This window comes from Tinamus guttatus, unplaced genomic scaffold (assembly GCF_059628265.1).
Source record: "Tinamus guttatus ecotype Peru unplaced genomic scaffold, ASM5962826v1 Tinamus_guttatus_pri_ptg000497l, whole genome shotgun sequence".
Classification (NCBI taxonomy): Eukaryota; Metazoa; Chordata; class Aves; order Tinamiformes; family Tinamidae; genus Tinamus; species Tinamus guttatus.
In genome coordinates this window covers 3,064,795-3,085,636 of record NW_028289031.1, presented here as the reverse complement: position 1 = coordinate 3,085,636, position 20,842 = coordinate 3,064,795, and the positions used below count along the sequence as shown (strand labels likewise).

Sequence of the window (20,842 nt, the reverse complement as noted above, 5' to 3'; positions counted from 1 at the left end):
AGTTATAGCTTGCAAAAGCTATTCTGCCACATTCCCATTCAATACCTGGCTTTATTGTCTACCCTATTTAGTAAAACTGTCCTGGAACGATCCCGGTCTGTTCAGCTTAGTGTAGGCCACTTCTCCCAACACAGCATCTTACTCAGGAAAACGCAGTATGGCAACAGTAATGGGCAGCTTCACTCTAGCTGGGAAAACTTTTTCATCCTTCTCCTCTCTAACCTGCAACAAAACATGAACAAACAGCATAGATAGCTTCATCTTTCAAGAATGTTTAGCATAAGAAATAGCAAAACAGCTTGTGGGACAAGGAGGAGGTTCAAAGCTATTTCTGTTCTTTTTTTTTAATTAATTTTTAGCAACACATAATTTACCAATAAATCACATTGTTCTTTTAATTTGCTTTTTTTAAAGTGCGGGTGGGAGATAGCCCACAAAAGACAAGCATGGCTTTGATATTAGGTCCATGTCCTCCTCAGACATAGAACTATCCATTCCACCACCAATTTCTTCAGCATATTTCCTCCACAGAACATCCTGTGAATTGTGCAACACCTTGATGAAACATTGCAGGTAAGCAGGTGAAGGAAAGCAAACAGTGAATTGTTCCGTATAGAAAGAGACACAACTATTACATCAACTTTTTAAGAGGTTGATAGATTCTGTTACAGAGGAAACCAAGCCAATTGAAGCAGCTTCTCCACCATGCTACACTGAGAAGTTAAAGCTGTCACAGAGCCCAGGGATTTTGGTTTAATCAGTCATGTAGTTAAGCTGAAAAATTCCAACAGAACATGATCTCCTCAAGTTGGTAGGAAATGACAACTTTCCAAATGTATTTTTAAACCCTATTGACATTTAAATGGTGACTGATTAACTTTTAGAAGAAGAATTATGCTACACATTCTTGCATGTAAGGGAAAAGTCTCCAGACTGAGTAAAACTTAAATCCTGTCTGGCAATAGACAAGTCATAGCTAAACAATTCATTCTTGCAAGATTATGAGGAAGATTCTGGGCCAGTCAGTTTATGCAATGTGCACACAGACATTCGAGAAGTGCAAAGAAAATAAACACTCAACATTCATGAACATTCAACATGGCCCTTCTCCATTCTCATTCTATGGCAAAGGGCATCCTGGACATGTAAATATTATCTTTTCTTTCTATTGAACTACATAAATCAAGTGGATAGTCTCTGTCTTAAACTTCCTGTATTTCAGAAATCAAGCCCAGAACTAAACTTGGCCTAAGAAGTTATTTTTTTCCAACAGCAACTCTAGTACTTCGCATCCACTATTTAGCTAAGAGAAAGCAACTGTTGCTTCTTTAGAAGCTGCAGAATTGCTTTCAAGCTAATTTCTTGGCAGCAATATCACTTTCCCAGTCTGATCGGTATAAAGACTCATGGATGGTTCACACATACTAAAACACCTTAAAATCTGCCTGAAATCAGCAGATATTTCCAACTCACTCATACCAGATGATAAGGACACCAGTGACGGTTCTCAGGGTATTTAGTTGCTTTCAAGGGTCTGACCCAACCCTCACCCTTTTTCCCCCCTACCCTGTCCTCATTGAAGATACTTTAGCTTTAACCTAGCAAGACAGCTGGATTTGTATCTTTTCAAGGTTATTAAAAAAACTAGCAGATATGTAACACTGCAAGTACTTTTCTTGCTGTTGCATACTCTGCATTTATTAAAATCTCTTAAAAGCTTGTGTTGCCTTGCAATATGCTTTCCCTACTTGCTAGCAATAAACCAGCGTGGAGTTTCACTTCACAGTTGCAGGTGATATTCTCAGAGACTGAAAAAATTATTTTCCAGTTGGTTCTCTCTTCAAAAACAAATAAATCAAAAAATTCAAAAAAAAAAGTAATTAAAAACCAACATATTGCAAAATATTCTGTTTGCTATGAAGTGCAAGTAAGTCACATGGATCTTATAAAAACTGTTAGCATTTTGGAGATAAAGACAAGAAGCCTACGCAGCATAAGAGGGAAATTCCCAAGTTGATGGGGTACATCTCAGTTGAAGTCCCCAGGATCCATAGCTTATCAACAATACAAGGACACTAAATTGCCCTGCCAAGAGACGGTGCTTGTCCAGGAGAGCTTATTTGTGTGGACTTCACCAGGGAGGCACAAATCAGGAAACATTGAATTATACTGATGCCACTTCAATGAGTGGAGCAGAGCTAAGGTTTAAACAGTCCTGTTCAGAAAAGAGGGGTTTGTCAAGCCCAAGTTAAACCACATTTTTGCTTGGTGCGTATTCTTCCTGCTGCAGAGCCAGTGGATTCCTTCTAAAGGGATTCGCCTTCTTTTGAGAATCAACTGCTGCTGGAAGGTCCCAAGTCAGGTCCCAGCAAGCAATGACGCAAGGACTTATCCCCTTGCTATTAAACCATCCTCCTCACTCCAACCAAATAATCATCTTTCGGACCTTGCTTTGATTTGGTTCAGGCAGAGGTAAGCAGGAAGCAGCTCCACACACACCTACCTAAGGCTTATGGGATGGCCACAGCAAACTGAAAACCCCATTTGATGTTTGATTCTGCTGGCTAGGCGATTTTAAGCATCTCCATAAAAGTATTTTAAGCTATTAAATAATCCTACTTATCTACTCAGTCATCAATATACTGCTCAGAGCTTATGTCTAGGCAGTTTTATTACTGCTAAATCCAAAGAAATGAGTATCGCAGTAGATATGGCTGTCAATATAACTTGAGGCAACAGATTTTCTTCTGGCTTTCTGTTATAAAACACCCATTATAAAATGTTCATGTGTCAGGTCCCAACTTTCCACCTCTTCATCCACAAGCACAACAGCTGCAACACAGTGTAATTCACCATAATTCACTGTTAACGCCATCCTCACATACGCTGATATAATTTTGCATGGCCAGAGGCCCTAGAAACTGTTCTATTTTCACAGGAGAAGTTTAGATTTGGTTGCAGTCATTCCCAGAACAACACTGTAAAGCAAAAGTATAGACAAAAAGCAGCAGAAGTCCTAGGAAAGTGTTGCTTTCAGATAGCGAGGCTGAGCTAGCAGAACGATGCACTGTACTCACAGATTCTCTCACACCAGCATGTACTCCTTCCGCAAGGGTTTGAAACCAGGACTTTACTGAAAAAGCTTTGACAGAAATAACAGTAGGGCTCGCCTGGAGGAGTCTTTGCAGAGATGAACACTAATATTTACGTCAGGAACACTCGCAGCATCAGCGGGTTTGGGTGTGGGCACAACGTTCACTTATGCAGTAAGCCAGTCGTGCACGTGAACAGTGGGCTCTGCACAAGTGCCTGAGAGTCCCACGGCAGAGAAGTTAAATGCACCTGGAAAACAAACGCCATAGCATTGCCTGGAAACACAACACTAGCTAGGGGAAGCAAGGACACAAACTTATCCAATCATCTAGTCACTCATATTCAGATGACTCCCTCAATTCCACTTAGCACCCCTATACCTCTCAGGGGTTTTGCTGCACTAATATGAACAAGCAAATTTGATCCCATGGCTCGGAAACAAAGTGTTCCTGTAGATTCAGCGTTACTGGAAAGAAAAAGCTTGCAACTCCCAGTTGCACTTACAGCTCTGAGAGCATCCCTCAGCAGGAGACACCGGGGCATATGCTACCAAACCAGTGCTGACTAAACGGACACCAAGAGGCAGCGCCCGTAGTTACAGACTCATCCTGGAATCCAGCATCTCCTCTGATACCGCACGGAAAGAATTATCCTGCAGGAAAAGAGCTATCCGACATTTCCCATGCTGTGCATGGGACCAGAAGCCTACAAGTCAGGCCAAGAACAAGGTTCCTGGTGGCCCGCGTGGCCGACTTGCTTTGCAGCCACCTGCTTTGCTCCGCACCTCACCTCAGCAGCTGCAGGCCTTGGGCAGACACAGGGCTGGCCACCGGAGAGGGAAAGGAAGCCACATAAATGATCGTGTTAGCTCTGGAAGGCCAACGAGAGCAGGGGAGAGAGGAGACAAAACCCAAGAGCTTGGGGAAAGAGAAGACTCCATTCCCTGGATTCCTTTACTAAAAATGATCAAGAAAATGTAGCTTGTAGCCTTATCAAGTCCTCAAAGGCCGCTTGAGCTCCATCACTGTCTTTTCTGTTCACCCAGTCAGCAGACAGTAGTTAACCTCTATGCTGCAGAATGGAAAATAGAGTGGCCTGGGCAAAGACCAGGGCTCACAGCTGCAGTCTGTCAAATACAGAAAACAAGAGAGATTGACTCAAGTCCGAGGAATTCCTCTGGCCTTGATCTCCCTTTCCTCAGCCCTTCTTTAAAATATTCTCCAGATGGCATCCCATCTACTTCTTTGCTGTTTTCTGAGGGCAGAGTCAGTTCTTCCCCTGCAAAACTGCTGCCTCAGGGTCACTGCTCACGTTAGGGACAACTGCACGAGTTGCCCTGATGCTGCTTCTCCTGACGAAGAAGTCAATCTCAAATTTTTTTTTTTTTAAAAAAAGAGGTGGCAAAAGAAGCTTAAAGGTCCCATATGAGATATTTTAAAAGAAAATAATAATTAAAAAAGTACCATAGCTGTATTTTCCAAGAAGAATTGGCACCAAAACCTCTATATGCAGAAGAAAACATTCCTGTCAAAGATCACCTCCTTTTCCTCCCTTTAAACTTGGATTAGCACAAAGTATGCTTAGTGCAAATACTAGAACGCTGATCTAAGGATAAATAAAAGGACTATATTGTACCAAAAATGAGTCAGAACTTGTCTAATAAAAACAGAAGGACAATCCAGTGCTTACACAAGAGAAAGTTAAGGAAGGAAGCACAAAGCCACGAGTTGTTTATTGTTCTCAAACGATGATAAAGTTTAGAATAAATCAAGAAATCTTTTCCTGGATGTCTGACCATAGGTACCTTAAGATCACGTCTTCAGAATCCTTACCCTTGTAACTCATGTCGGAAAAATAGGCCCTTTAGTTTTACGCATTATGCGCATTCTCATCAGGAACTGCATACAACCTACATTGGTATAGAAGTACATACATTATTTTATAAACCAGGTCCAAACAAAAAAGGAAGGTTTACACTATCAAACACAAAGCACTATCAAAGCACATTGTCAAACACACAAGGTATACTTTTTGTTTTTTTATATAAGTCTAGAAATATTGAATATTCAATTTTACAGGATTCCACCACCTAAAGGATGGGATAGAAAGAACCTAGCAGCCTTGAAAGTCGTCTGGACTGAAGGGAACTTCAGTGGAAGGCAGAAATTCATAGTATTTGATCTAAAAAAAAAAACATAAATCGTTTAAAAAAGAAAAAAAGTCATCCCTTCAGACTTGCAGTGCAGTTTCTTGAATTCAGCCACAGTGAAGGTGATTTTGCAGCACTTGTCAAGCAAAAAGCATCTGTTTAATAATGAATAAATGAAGTAGGTAAAGCTATAAGATCTCAGAAGCACAGAAGGTGAGCCCAGCTACAGTATTTCACAGCGAGTGTCAACAGAAGAATGTGCTAAGACAGAAACAAATGAGCATTCCAAAAGCTACAGATACTCTCGTTGGCTGGGGAAACCACACACTTCACAGCTGAACATCATCTCGATGCAAGAGGCAACATGCTGGGTTCAAGAGATTTCATTTCATTTCTTCTTGCTTCAGGTACTCTACTTATTTTGAGATCAGAATGTAAGGGTAGGAGGTTATAATCTTGGGGGAAAAATAAACAAATAAATATATATATATGTAGATAGGTATGTATACACTAGGTAAACTGTAATACACTGGCTTTGTAAGTGACAGTCCAAGCTAAAGCACTGGTATGAATAACAGTGCATTGGTGTACATTCATGGGGGAGGTCATTGTTAGGTACATAAAAAAGTTAAATGCTAATTTTATGCATGAACTCTGCCTACAGTAAGAGAACATCAATATTCCTATTACAGATGCTCAAAGCAATGTTACTACACAGTGGTAACATATATAATGACAACCACAAACCGTTAGGAATTTTTACCTCCATGAAATGCTAAAACAAGCTCAAGACAGATCTTACACTAAATGGAAATTTGAGAAAAAAAAAAAAAAACAGAAATTGAAAGTTTTCCTATCCTAGGAACATATAATGCTGCTGCCAGAGGCTTCTGTAACCCAGATATTATATTTCCTCATGTTGATTCATCCAGAGGGCCCTAAGCACCAACCTAATGCCCAGTCCAGGTGGCCAGGCTCCATCACGCACCAGCAGATCTGCTAATCCTCAGGCCGTGCAAGAGGCTCCAAAGAGAGTGACCCAATCCATGCCTCACCCTGCAACGCGGGATCCAAAAGCTACCTGGGAGTGCCCTGTACCGGAAGCACAAGAGTTGAGCTAACAAACTAGAATCAGGTCTTGGTCGTATCTAATAAATGCAGTTCTACATAGCAGAGCTGATGACTTATTCAGAATCTGTAGAAATGTATTGTCCTCGCTCCCCTAGTTTAAGCAATGGCGAGACAAATCCCACATGACCACACATAGTCAGGTCTGTTCTCAGCACCAACACATCATGCAAAGGTCAATTATGAAAATGCCTCAGTTCCTCAAAAGAAGGCCAAGTCTCTCCTAATACTCAAAGCTGTTTACCAAACTTGTTCAATGTCCTTCAAGACACTAACTGGTAAAACCGCATTCTACCAAACAGTCCAGGTGGCTTTTCTCCAAGATGTATCTAGATCTTTTTGGTGAATTTTCTCAACATATTTTATTATTTTAATTCTTAATTCACAGAACAGGACCTTGAGGCTAATGGACAACCTGAAACACAGCTGAAGTAGGGAGGAAGGGCCATGTTCTTGCACTGTATCAGGTCTCATGTATTTTAACGATTCTCTACCAGTTTGCTAAATTTACCACCATGGTATTGCTATAGAAGTAAAACCCACACAGCTCAGTGATCCTACAACAGTTTTTCCTTCACAAAGTGAACTGCAATGGCATAAGTAAACAAGCAAATATGAAAACAACACCTTGATCAAAGGATCTCCATATACACGACCGAGAACTAAAGCTCTCTGAGATTGCTACACTATTTAGACCCAGTCCCTTTGCCTGATCCATGGGAAATATATTTTAAGAGAAGACAAAAATGCAAAGCACAACTGAAGCTGCTTGCTTAACTCCTGCCAGATTTCTGACTGAAGGCCTGTTGTCTGTGCCAGCTCTTCCTTTTTATGTTCCAGGGAAAGGCACCACTTCAGAAACAGTAACACGGGGAGGTGGAAAAAGTCATTTCTCTTCTTTTTGCCAATTTTGTCAGGTTGCATATACCCTTTTGTACGTTTTTTGAAGTATAAATAAATAAAACTAAAATAAATAGCAGATGATCATTGGCAAATCATTTCTGATGCTGGCTCCTCACAGATTGTGCGTAATTGTAATGAAATGGCTGGTCAGAGAAAGCAGCCCCCTCTGATACAGGGGACACTTACACATTTCCTGCTCTCTTCAGTGCACTGAAGAGTTATGCTACAGAATCTTTTGTTCTCACCGAGCTCTGGAGTCAAGCAGCACCGTGCAAATTCATTTACCAGGGATCTGGGACGAAAGGGACCTAGAATGGAGCAGGAACTGTGCATGCAGAGACACCTCCTCCACCAGCATAGCCCAGGCTACTCCAGCTCCTCCTCTGAGCTCTGCCACATAAAGAGGCTGAGGCAAGGAGAGGCTGGGCTGAGAAGGAGCAGCCTCAACAGAAGGCTACTGAACAAGAAAGCTTCCCGGGTGCTGGCTCTTGAGGTATAAACCTTGCCAGTGTTTCCTTAAAACACATATCCTGAAGGGCAGTCTTCATTTCAAAAAATTGTCTTCAAGAGTTTCTTTAAGGTGAAAGTAAATACAACTCCTCGTCATGAAGAGAGAGGAGAAAAACTATTCCAGAATGAAAACCTGAAGAGCTATAAAATATGAAATAGAAAAGCACAAGAATAACGTACATTGGGTGCACTTGTTAACCGCTCAGGCTGAACAAAGACCGACTCATATTGCATTAGGGCTACATTTGCAATAAATTAACACCACACAAAAAAACCTGCAGGACTTTAATTTCACACAATTTCACGCACACATAAACAACAGGCGATCAATCCAAGAGTGTTACAGGAAAGATTTTAAAGGATAACATTGAGCAGTATATATCGCAGGATGCTAACGCATCTTTCGGCTTTGTATTTTGGGTTAAATGTTTCCAAAACATTTGCAGTGAAAGAAAATACACTTCAAAGGCTTACAACAAGCATTTACTGGGTTTAATAAATCGTAACCTTTTAACAAAGAACACGGTTTAACAAGAGTGGAAAAGGCAAGGCATTTTTTATGTTAGCTTTGATTCTGCAACCACCTAAAAGCCGAATACGCAAGTTTTAAGAGTTTAATGTATTAATGTTTGTAATGGCATCTGTTACAGGCAAAAAACTATTTACTGCTGAAACAAACCACATGTCCCCATTGCATGAGGCGCTTCTGGAGACTTTTCCTGGCATTTAGCTAGAGATTAAAACACACTCCCTCTCCAAACAAGCGGCTTTTCACTCTGCAGTAGAGGCACCTGCAGAGAAGCGCAGGAACACGGGGCCCTCAGCATCCCTAGCAGCTTGCCACATGGCGCAGCTAAGCAAGGACATAGCAGAAACGTGGCTGGCAGCTCCTTGTGAGGGAAGCAGTACAGATTGCACCCAAGAAACTCACTGGTCAGGCCATCTGCAGAGTCAATTATGTTAGAAAATGGCCAGGCAAAGCAAGAAGTAAACCACAAGAACTGGGCAACCCAGCAGTGCAGCCACAGAGCAAGTGATAAATAAACTTTTTTCAATATTGTAGGCTGCCCTGGCACTGTCCACATCAGCTAATTACATGTAAATTGCCGTGTTATACTATAGTTCTGGGTTTGGGGTTTTTTTTTCTTGTTTTCCTTTTTCAACCCAACAACAGCTCATCTGCGCAGAGGGTTGCGGAGAACAACGTCAGAGATGACCGTGTCCATCGCCGTATCTTCCTTCCCTCCAGGATAACCATAACAAGTGAGGCACTCTAAACACTGCTAGCTTCTCAAGAATTACCCCAGAAACTGCTTTGTGGAGGTAGAAAGACCCAAAAGCCATCCTAACAGCCTCACAACGGCCAGCATGAACCAAACTGCTTCCACAAGTAACACAGCTCTAGAGTGAATTTTAATGAAAACCTGAGGACAAGGGAGCAGCAGCTTCCTGGCTAGCCAAATTTACACACAGAAAACTTTTCAGGGAGTTGCTGAAACAGAGAAGATGTAAGGACAGCAAAAAAGAAGGTGGAAGGGTGAGAAAGGCAAGATAAAGATACTGTATGAAACAAGCACGATCTTTCAGCACAGAGTATATTGATGCTTCACAAGAAAAAAAGAAAAAAAAAAGGGGGGGGGGGGCACATTCCAGCAACTTGAGACAAGGGACCGGCAAGCCAAAGCCTGAACAAAGGGCATTTCTGACACCTGCAAGGTGGAGAGGTGAACAGTGGCATAGCCACAAAAAATGGTTCATCATATTTTAAATATATTTTTATATTCCAAGCCTAAAAAAAATAATTTAGAATACAAATAGACCTATCAAAATGGTAGAAATCATTCCTGTGCAATGCATCAGTATCTACAACGTTATCATTTCCTCAGATATTTACTGGAACATTACATAAACACCAAATCACAAGGTCGCCTGCATAAGCTAGCCTCCCTAAACCCTAAACATCTACACTAACCTACCTACCTACCTTCATCCCTCCACACCCAAAGCTCCTTTAGATCTGCACCAATGTAGAAGCTCAAATCCCAGCTTTAAGATGCTATCATTCCTCAAGCACAGGGCTCAAGTGTTTGTTGAGAGAGGAGCCTTTGAAAGGCTTCCCCTTTATCAATAGTTTTGTATGAATAGTTGCAGTCTTGCTAATGGCCTTGAAGGCAGAGAGAGAGAAAAGCCTTTTCATTCACGGGTCAGCCCTCACCAAACACAGCACTGCCCCATCTCCCAACTCATCTCAGGGTCAACAACCCTTCATCTCCCTTAATCAGCTCTGAGGAGAAACTGCCCTGTGGCAACTTTATTACCACTCTGCTTCTCCCGCGTAAGCTCCAAGGAGCCATAGGTTTGGACAACCTCAAATACTCCAAAAAATCATGAAGCCCCCCAGAAAGCCGTGGCTTGTCAAGTTTTTTAGGTACCAAGGCAACATGCTCTTCTATAAAAGACCAAGGATGTGTTTAGAGAGAGAGAGAGATGTGCCCGAAATGCTTATTTCAAAAAGACAAGCCCCAGGCTTGCTCCTTTGGCATGCTCCTTGCAAGCATTCAGGAGCAGGAACTGGAAATGGTTTGCTCGAAGCGACCTTGGCTCCCCACGCAGGGGCTGTTAAAGCGCTTCCAGAAGCCCTCACTGCACCATTGCCAGCCCTGCAGAGTGCTAGTCACCAATTCAACTGCAGAAAGGGCAAAAATTTAATCCAGTCAGTGACCTATCTAAAAGCACACACACAAACACAACCACTGCTTTAAAAAAGGACAAAGAATAGGAACTACTGAGGGACTCCACCGCTTTCATTCTCCATCGCCTCCTCCATCCCCTGGAGATGCAGGCTTCCTACTACATGCAGGGATCCACATGTCTTCCAAAGGCTCCAACCTGGCCCCTCCGGCACTACCGGCGCTATCCAAGCCCTCCGCTTGCACAGGTTGCTGAATCTCTCTCTCCATCTTGCACTACCTGCCATGTTCACAACCAGCAATGTGACACGTGCTCCTGACTTCTCACCAGCCCAGGAAAACGTCTGCTAGCTGGAAAAATCACAACCTGCAGATGCAAGGACCTGCTCTGTTAGCCCCTCTCCCAGAGGCTGAGTAGCTCAGCACTCACCACAAAGGCCAGTTCTGCCAAGCTTCTTACAGCAGCGCTGGGTTATCAGGCTCTGCATCATAAAATTAAATTTTCATAATAACAGTCTGTCATCTTAAATGTTCAAATTAAGGAACCTATCATTAAAAAAAAAGAAAAGGTATCACTCGTGAACTGCTGCATAGTGGGTGTTCTGGAAATAGCGAGATTAGACAGGAACAAGGGCAGAAATCAGCTTGGGGACGCTGGTAGCAATACAGAGCATATTTAGCAGCAATCATATTTAAAGAATAATCTTACATCCTAGGCCTGTAATTACTTTACACAGAATTAAATTACTACCACCACCTGAAAAAAAACAAGTAGGCTTGTAGGTGATCTAAAGCAAATATCTTAATAATCAGCAAAATCAGTGACTCTCCGTTTGTTCACCAAACAATGGTTAAGAGAAGGGTTCAGAGCAACAAAAAGCATTTTCACAGCATGTTGCACTAACTTTTCAGTTAGCAGACCCTGTGACCTACTGCAAGCTTAGTGTGTTCTCCACACCACTTTCAGTGAAGTGAGCCATACTTCATGTCTGAGAAGTTCCTTTTCTTATATCATTTTCTCAAGCAATAAGAGAAAAAAAAAGCTGACAAGGTTTTTGCATTTATATTGGTACACCAAATAAAAAATTATTTTTCTTTCTAAGTCTCCTTTTTATCAAAAAAAAAGCCATCAGTGCAGAAGAATGACAGATATGAGAATTTGATTTTAATACTCATTCTTTTTATTTTTTATTCCCAGCTTTAGGAGGAATCATATTGTAATATTCACTCTTCCACCACTTTTATACACAGATTTCAACGCAAATCCTTGCTTAGGAAGGTTCCATTTCGTGAATAATATTGGCAGCGAGTCACACACTCTACAAACAAAAGTACATTAGCAAACCACTCTGGTACATTACACATTCAGTTAAAGAAGTGGAAAGTGTGTGATAGTTTAAAAGTCAGATTGGTTTACTAGGTTATGAAAAATTGATAGAGGGAGAGATGCCATGAACCATTCAGAGCCATGCTGGACTCCTTCCAGCCCCTCCTTCTTTCCTGGTAGCTCTTTGACACATAGAGAGAGATCCAGAGGCCGTGAAGGCTGAGGTGGTGTTTACACTTCCTCTTCTGGAGCCGCAGATATGGATACATGTGCGTGCAGTTGGGTGCTCCCATGCAAAGCATGCAGAACAAAAGAAAAGCAGGTACTTTCAGGGCACAGAAAGGCGAGTTCCCTTTTCCTACATACATCAGGTGCCCGAAACTGAAGAAAGAGCAGAAAGGAGCTGCCCTTCTGCGGTAACCCTGATACTGTTCTCAGCAAGTGTGCAAAAAAAACATTACGTTCTCAAAATACACAAGTTTTCTGTGTTTGAAGCGAGTGTCAGGGAAAACACACAGCTCTGTGCAGGGCTGCACTCATAAGGACACAGAAGTGCCAAGACAGTAGAAAAATCTACATTTTGCCTAGGTAGCCAGAGAAAAAGGACTGTTTCTGCTTGGTCAAAGGCCAATTTAATTAAGCGAGTAGATTAGATCATAGTGCTAATGCAAACAAACCTGAGGGGAAGGGGCCGGCTGCCCAAGCACAACCTCACAGAGAGTATCGTTGTTGTTGTTATTCTAAAGAGCTACACGAGTGTCAGCCCCGATTTAGACACAAGACATCAACTTCTATCCCTAAGGGGTATTTGGAGTGAGGGAGAGGGAATAGAAAGGAGAAGGAAGAAGGAGTAAAACTGGAAGTAAGGACTAGAAACAGAAACTGCAGAAATAAATGCAATTCCCAAATTCACCAATCCAAGTAATGATGGGATTAATAAATTCCATTTCCAGCAGTGCTCTTATTAGTTCAGTTTTCTGTAGCAATCTTACTGGCCATAGTTCTGTTGCTGTCTTAGAGGTGTGCCGAGGCCCACCCCGCGAGACGGAATGAACGACACTTCAATGTGAAGCAGGTTCAATTCGTTTACTATTCTCTACCGTGTAGCTTTATACAATTCTATCACCTGTAAGCGTACACACGCGCTAAGCAACAGCATTCTCATTGGTTAAGCTATAGTGTCCATGCATAACTAGCTTGCAGCTGGCTGACATTCCTTTCCGATGCTCTATTGCTGGTCCTCCCGGATGCTTATCTGGCTATGGCCGGCCTAGTTCATTAAAAAGTTGCTAACGAGCGTTATCTTCTCCGGGTGGCCTTGGTTCCCATCGCTTCAGTTCCCGGTTCTCACCGCCTCAGCTCCTCGGTTCTCATCACTTCAGCTCCTCAGTTCTCATCACTTCAGCTCCTCGTATTCCTGTAAAAGTGCTAAGGCCCCAACATTTCCCCCTCTTTTTTCAAAAACAGAATTAGCGGTATTATGCATCAAGCGTTGCAAGCACTGGCAAAAGCAAGGTAACATAATCACAAGCACGAATATAACCATCCCGATCACGCACAAGTGGTACAACATTTCTGTAATCCATGGTCCTAAGCCTAACGATCTGAGCCAATCTTCTAATCCCCAACTTTCTTCCTTCAACTTGTGCAGCCCTTCTTTCAAGAGTGCAATCTTTTTATGGATAGACTCTGAATGATCGGATAAGTTTAAACAACACATACCTTCAAAATCCTCACACCCATGCCCATGTGCTAAAAGCAGAAAATCTACTGCGGCTCTATTCTGCAATACTACATGATTTACACTAGCTACATCTTGCGATAGCTGATCTAAAATGTCTGATGTTAAATTTAATTCATTCCTTGTCCAGCATGCTAGCTGTTTCAAGGAAGTCATTGCTCGTGCGGCAGTGCTCCCTGGGATAAGCAGGGACACGAAGATAATTTTGACCCTTGACCAAAATCTTGGATCCCCAACTTTTGTACAATCTAACTCATGTATCGATCGTTTCTTCCTTTTGGATACAAAGGTCATCACTTGAGATATATTAGGGTGAAACAAACTCAGTCTCCCCAGATAACATGGACCTCCTTGTGGACTGGACGGTACTCCGTTCCATGCCCGGTCTCCGCATATTAAAAACACTCCTGGTGGTAGCCGTTTTGCAGAGAAGCTCGTTAATTTACATTGGGTATATGTGTGAAGATAAACATCATTAATTTTCAGCCCCGAGTTAACTGTTGCCCATTGCGATGTACTTTCTTCAAGTGCACCTTTGCTATGCAGTTCAAAACTAACCCATCCACCGTTTCGGGTGGTATTTGTGGCATTCAGACTTCCCAACAAGTCTAATTCCTCCGGCGGGGAAGTCAGAGTGCCATTCAGACTTTTAATGATTTCACATTGCCAGCACCCGTCTAACTGTTCTGCCGTTCGCTTTGATCGGTAAGAGCACATAGTAGTATTTAATAGAGTATCATTAAGCACAGCAAAATTAGCTACGTACCCATTGAATTCTTGAGGTTGCCAAACAGGGACTCCTATCAAACAAGTGCGAAAAGGGTCTCCTGGACGTTCCAAGCTAAGACAGAAGGCACTTTGGCCTGTCTGATTAGCTATGGTGACCCAAATGTTCTCCCTCTGCTGAATTTCTGTCTGCCATTTCCCCTGCACTATTCCTGTCACTGTTATCAAGATGATTACCAAACAGCTGAACCTGGTCCATTCTGACATCCTGGTCCATTGATTGTTCCTGTCTGTTCCGCAACCACGGTCGTACCCACTTGGCTGGTACCCAGGTCGCTCCATCTCCTGCAAGTACACAAGCATAACCCCGTCCCCACGTAATTAACTCGACTGGACCTTCCCAGATCTGTTTCTGCGGCCAGAAAACTTCTACCTGCACCTTCTTTCCTGAAAGATCAGCTGGGTTTTTAGAAAAATGGGTGAAAATAGGTATACTATCATCATTTCGAGGGTTAAGCCAATTTAAGATATAGCATGCTTTACTGATTAATTCGTAGGGACCCTTCTCCCCCTCTTTTTTCAAAGCAAACAATAATCATAAGGGATACCTGTCTGATGGGTTATATCTGCTGTCCCACAAAGGCAAGAACTCTTAATTTGGGTATAATTAACAATATGCCTAAGAAGCATGACATATCCATTAAAAGCAGTATCAGCTCCTATAATAGCATTAAAAGCAACACTACCTCCTAAAAGCCACAATATACAACTAATAACAACAGTAACATTTCTTCCTCCCATGTTGTTCTGCAGGCTCACACTTGCACCAGCTGCTTGCCTGCTTCATCTGATGTATGTGAGTTTGCTTCCAGCCAAGGTCTCACCCATTTCGCTGGCACCCATCTGGTTCCAGTATCTGTAACAACACAAGCATACCCTTTCCCCCAGGTTATCAAGTCCAAAGGTCCCATCCAGTTTCTGCTTTCAAACAATTCTTCCACAAACACTTCTTCCACATTATCCACCCCGTGACCATAGTCACTCAAGCTTCACATGGAATTGTTTAGGTGTTAATATTACATGCCCTAAACATGATGCAGGTAGGCGAGTGATTGCACATTGGTACATTAGACGGAGGAAGTTACAGAAAAGGAAGGGAGTCTAGTTCTACAAGAATATATATACAGAAAATATTGCAGTTACAATAGTAAGTAATTGAGTATAACAAACTTTGTATCCACCCCGTGACTCCAGTTACCATTGTATATTGAAATTTAGTCTCAAATTAGAGTCTTAGTACTTGGGACATCAATTGGGTCATCCACCTGTAAAGGGGTATAAGCGGTGAACTGAATCATCTTTACGTTAATAGCTTTCATTATAGTAGATTTTATACAGGATATTGCTATACTTAGGACAATTATCATCACAATGAACATCACCACATATTCTATCAAACTGAATCCAACCAGTGACACCAAATCCAAACCAACTAAACACCTTCGCCAGCCAGCTAGTGATTCTCAGAGTTCATGGGTGTCTTTTGCCACCTGTCGCATCTTCTCTGATTGGATATCCAGGTCCTGTGTAACATTAGGGATATAAATGCTGCAGTCGGTACTGGAGAGGTTTAGGTAGCCACAAAGTCCATTTTAGCATAACAGCATCAAGTCCAGTGCCATCCAGTTCTGAAGAGTCATTTTTGATGTGGCTTGTAATTGATGATTGAGCAACTGTATACTAGCATCGGTGGCATTAGCTAATTTTTCTACTTGATAGGCTAGCTTACTTAACCATAATCACGTTTGCACAGTAGCACAACCAAATCCAAAAAAAAAAATCCTTCCATCTAAGACAGATCTTGGGAAGTACGGCAATCATTACGAGGCACAAAGTCTTCACTTACTGATTTATATTTTATGCTGCGTTTATGGCACAGCCTATTTTTAGGGAAATGTAAACTGGCCAATAGTGTCTGACCCAATTGTGTTGTTCCCAATTGGAGCAATTTATCACATTTTAGCAATACCACAACACTGGCTTGTTTGATACTGAACCGAAATATGTTCCACTATGTCATGGTCCTCAGGATGCAATAGTATGGTGAAAAATTTTGAAAGGTTCTCTGTTTCCATTTCTATTTATGTTTGCATAGCTTCAATTTGGTTTCCTCTCTGTCCAAGGATACAAGTCAGAGTACAGCTCACAGTCCTCCACCAGTGAGGTGGTGGGTGGGTGGGTGGGGGAGGCGGGGGGGGGAAACGCCGTAGTCTGAGTTACTCCTGGCTTTCCCGCTTTCGAATTCTGCACTTTCTTGTTGTGCTTATTCAGCCCTCTCTGCTGATATATATTACACAATAAAGATCTAAAGACCTCAGATACAAACAGCACAAACACAATTTCTGTCCAGTGGCACGACCTCACGTAGCTGCGCACTCCGCTAGTGAGTTCCACTGGTTGTCGGCAGGTCACTGAGACTGAACATTCTCTCGAGTTGGCAGATTAGAGGGTTGCCGATAGGCTCCTAACTCGGCGGGCGTCCCCGCAGAGACAACGTGGGTCTCAGTGTTAGGAGTCTCACCCCTCCTTTCTCTCTGCTCTGTCTGTTTATGCCCGGTGCATCCTGCCACGTAGGGCCAGTACGTGCCAGCAGGCAGACCAGGGGGCGGACAAACTCCGCCTTCAGTCACATAATCTTCCCTCCTGGGTGCGCAGGTGCGCATGTCAGTAAATTGTCCCAGTCGTCAGTCTGAGGGTCCTGCCTTTCTCATCTCCCTCCCTCTCGGGTGTTTGACCTTCAAATTAGTTTAGAGGATGTTTGCAGTTAAGTTGGCTACAAGCCCGGTCGAGCAGCCGCCTTCAACTGCTTTCGGAGGAGGTCGGCTCTGAGCCTGGCTGAGCAGCCGCCTCCGCACTCCTTATCGCTCAGCCTGGGCAGGCAAACATCTTTCTCAGGGTCTTGGATTCTATTTTGCACAATAGTTTTATGACTCTACGGATCATACAAATTTCCACCTTTCAACCATACCTCATGTCAGCAGCAATATACAAAGGATACAACACATAATAGAGATGAACATAGCAAATAGAAATAATAGCCCTAATAACGGTTTCTATCCTCACTTAAAGCATTACAGTTCTTCAACCCCCACTTTTAAAGACAGATCAAATTCCTCTGCACCTCCCCCTTGGCTGTTGTCAAGCCCTCAGCAACATAAGTTTCCTTGATCTCATTCGCCTTCTCTTCCCCGGCCCCCCTTCTCCTTTTTTCAAGGCAATCTAACAAGTCCTGGACCCAGCCAGGCCATTCTTCAGGTGCGACGGTGTGGGGGGGGGGCGGGTGGATGCGGGGGCAGACGGTGCAGGCGCCGCAGGTGCAGGCACAGAGGCAGGCACGGGCGGGGGGGTTGTGATGGATCTCCAAACACCAGCGGTTTTCAGTGGCGTGGCGGTCCCGGTCCTGAAGTGCTTGCAAAGGCTGCCGTGGCTCCGATGGCCACTTTGCTTTTGGCTTTCACATCGGATTTGAATACTAGGTGGGGCTCAGCTTTGAACCCATTCTCTCTGCACCAGATCGAAAGCTTGCAGAGGGTCTGTTCATCAGTAGCTTGCTCCAGGGATTGCACGAGCCTATTCACCAAATTTCCGTAGGACTCCCGCAATCCCTGCTTCACCATCGTAAATGATGGGGTCTTTCGTTCTGACGGCACTAAAAACAGCGCCTGCTTCACAGCATCCACGGCTGCGTTACGCTCACTGCCTCTATTCTCCAACTTCCCTGAACTTTCTGCCGACTTTCTCGCCACTCTGGCCCTTTCCTCAGCCCCCGTCGGTGGTCCTGTCTCCTCCCCTTTCCCTCCGCGGATTGCTTTCCGCAGAGCGGCAGCGACTTGGGCCTCCCCGTGCAATTGTTCAAGCATTAGCTGCACGGGACGATATATTTTCGCAAGTCGACAAGCTTCCTTTGAACCTACTTGCACACCATCCCACAGTTCTTTTCCCACTCGCTCCCAGGACTCGAGCTTATATACCTGAGAAGTTTCTTCTATGAGTTTTTTCTGCTTACAAAACAGCAGCAAGTCAATTAAATCGTCTTTTGAGATCTCAGTTTCAGTCTTTTGAGCGAGCTTTAACAAACTTTCTATAATAGCACGCTCCGTTGCTGATGCAGCAATTTCCATCCTAGTTGCTGATGCAGCAATCCCCATCCTGCCCCTGACTCACCAGGTCAGTCCTGACTCACTAGGTCAGCCGTGGCCACGATCCGCCTCTCCCGGGCGCCCAGCTACTTCTCCGCTGGCTGCAGGATCCCTCGCGTTCTCGGCTCCACTCTACCCACGGTCGTATCACGTCGGGGTCACCAGATGCCGAGGCCCACCCCGCGAGACGGAATGAACGACACTTCAATGTGAAGCAGGTTCAATTCGTTTACTATTCTCTACCGTGTAGCTTTATACAATTCTATCACCTGTAAGCGTACACACGCGCTAAGCAACAGCATTCTCATTGGTTAAGCTATAGTGTCCATGCATAACTAGCTTGCAGCTGGCTGACATTCCTTTCCGATGCTCTATTGCTGGTCCTCCCGGATGCTTATCTGGCTATGGCCGGCCTAGTTCATTAAAAAGTTGCTAACGAGCGTTATCTTCTCCGGGTGGCCTTGGTTCCCATCGCTTCAGTTCCCGGTTCTCACCGCCTCAGCTCCTCGGTTCTCATCACTTCAGCTCCTCAGTTCTCATCACTTCAGCTCCTCGTATTCCTGTAAAAGTGCTAAGGCCCCAACAGAGGTGCTTTGTAAATGCACTAAAAACTTCTCTCCGTATGAGTATTTTTGATTACCTCCTCTTAGTTAGGCTCCCTGACACGAGGAATGTACCAACACCTACTTCCCTTCATCTTTGTAAACACACACTTAAGAGATATGTCATAACACTCAATGTTCTGGGCACGGAAAAGGAAACACCATTATTCTAAAAAACGTCCATATTTAATATCATTAGCACACACCAGCTGTCACGAGATAATGTGCAAAACTGCACACAGCTAATGCAAAAGTAACCTTGGACAACCCAGTGAGCTTCACGCTCTTAGCAATTTAATATAAAAGTGACTTTTTTTTTTTTAAGGCAACACACTTGCACTAAGGCAGATAGAGACATTCTTCTCTATTTGAATGGAATATCATTGATAGAACAAGGCATAAGTTGAGCAATGGGAAACAAATGCCAAAGCTGCTCATCCCAAAATAATCACGGCAGTGCAAAAACGTGACTGTCTCAGCACGGAGCCTGGTGTCCTCAGAGCCAAACAGGCCCGGCAGCTCAGGCTAGCTGCAGGCTAGGAAAATATCAAAATAAATAAATAAATAAATGAAACACACCCCCACCAAAGCCCAACCACATATATAGACAGCCTAATCATCTGCAGGAAGTGCGATATGCCAATATTTCCTCAAACTTAACGTCTAGCAATTTTACTTTGGAAAGGAAAACTAATCTCAAAGGAAACTGGACTAGGAGTGTTCCCTTTTAGGAAAGGAACAACAAGTAACAGAGATACTGGAATTTTAGCCTGCCACAAACCACTCCTGAAAACACTGGTATTTTATAAAGAGCTGGTTGAACGTATTCAATATGCAGCCTATATGTTATAATTCCAGCTTCCCCGTGATGGCAATTAGTTCACATAAACATAATAAGGAAGACACTGCATTAGGAAATACCCAGCAAAACACTATGCTAACACCTTATGATGTGGGGGAAGAAAATAAATAAATAAACAGATAAACCTGCATCCACACACACAAAGCAGTCATCAATCTAATTACACAATAATAAAGCTCTAAGTTACTTTAATCCAGGAACAGGGGCCCCCACTCTGTCCCAGCACCGCAGCGAGGGCAGCACCTGCCGCATCCCCAGCTCATGCCGACCATTTCCACACTTGCCACAATTCCCAAACTCGACCACCCAAACCTGAGCTCCTGCCCCACGTCAAGGCCAGCATGGGCTTGATCCACAAACTGTGTTAAGGTAAAGGCTGATTTTAAGGACACCATCTTTTCTGTACTCTTTCTTGGTTCTCCCATTCCCATTTCCACCTTAATCATGAGCAGAATGTGCTAGAGCACAGTGTCCCAAGTAGACAGTTGTACCCGCACTTCAGTGCCCCAGCGGTCAAGTGTTTTCATAGCTCCCTGCAAGCCACAGTCATTTTTAAATCATGTCCCCTTCTGAAAGTGTTACTGATTTTTCTGGGTTTTCTGAGGAAGGAAGAATGAGAGGGCATTTAATTAAAGCACTGACTTCGATGCCAAGCTCTGTGATCACCCTCCTCTAAAGCCTTGAGTACACCACATCACAGCTCGGGCTTTATCTAGACTGAAAACAAGCGGCATTTTCCACTAGTAAAAACTGAACCCACAGCACATCACCTAATTTTCCTGTAAACTTCCAACTATTAGTAATATTAAAAACAAAATCTCTGAACAATTCATTATTGCACACCCACTCCAGAGATGAGGCTCAAAAGAACATTAACATTTCTAATCTAAGCTCTCAGGAGTCAAGAAAGGC

The 20,842-nt window shown here is 43.3% G+C and overlaps 2 protein-coding genes across 6 annotated transcripts in view; both read right to left on the bottom strand.

Annotated features, from left to right (window-relative positions):
- The window catches only part of CARMIL1 (capping protein regulator and myosin 1 linker 1), a 173,427-nt gene that overhangs the window by 146,345 nt on the left and 6,240 nt on the right, over positions 1-20,842 (bottom strand). The gene's annotated exons all lie outside the window — the stretch shown is intronic.
- Positions 139-20,361, bottom strand: LOC148592864 (syncytin-A-like). The gene is made up of 3 exons (XM_088533364.1): positions 20,243-20,361; positions 13,242-13,974; positions 139-222 (listed from the first exon to the last, which is right to left on the bottom strand). The coding sequence occupies exons 1-3, from the start codon at positions 20,359-20,361 to the stop codon at positions 139-141; spliced, it is 936 nt and encodes a 311-aa protein (XP_088389490.1).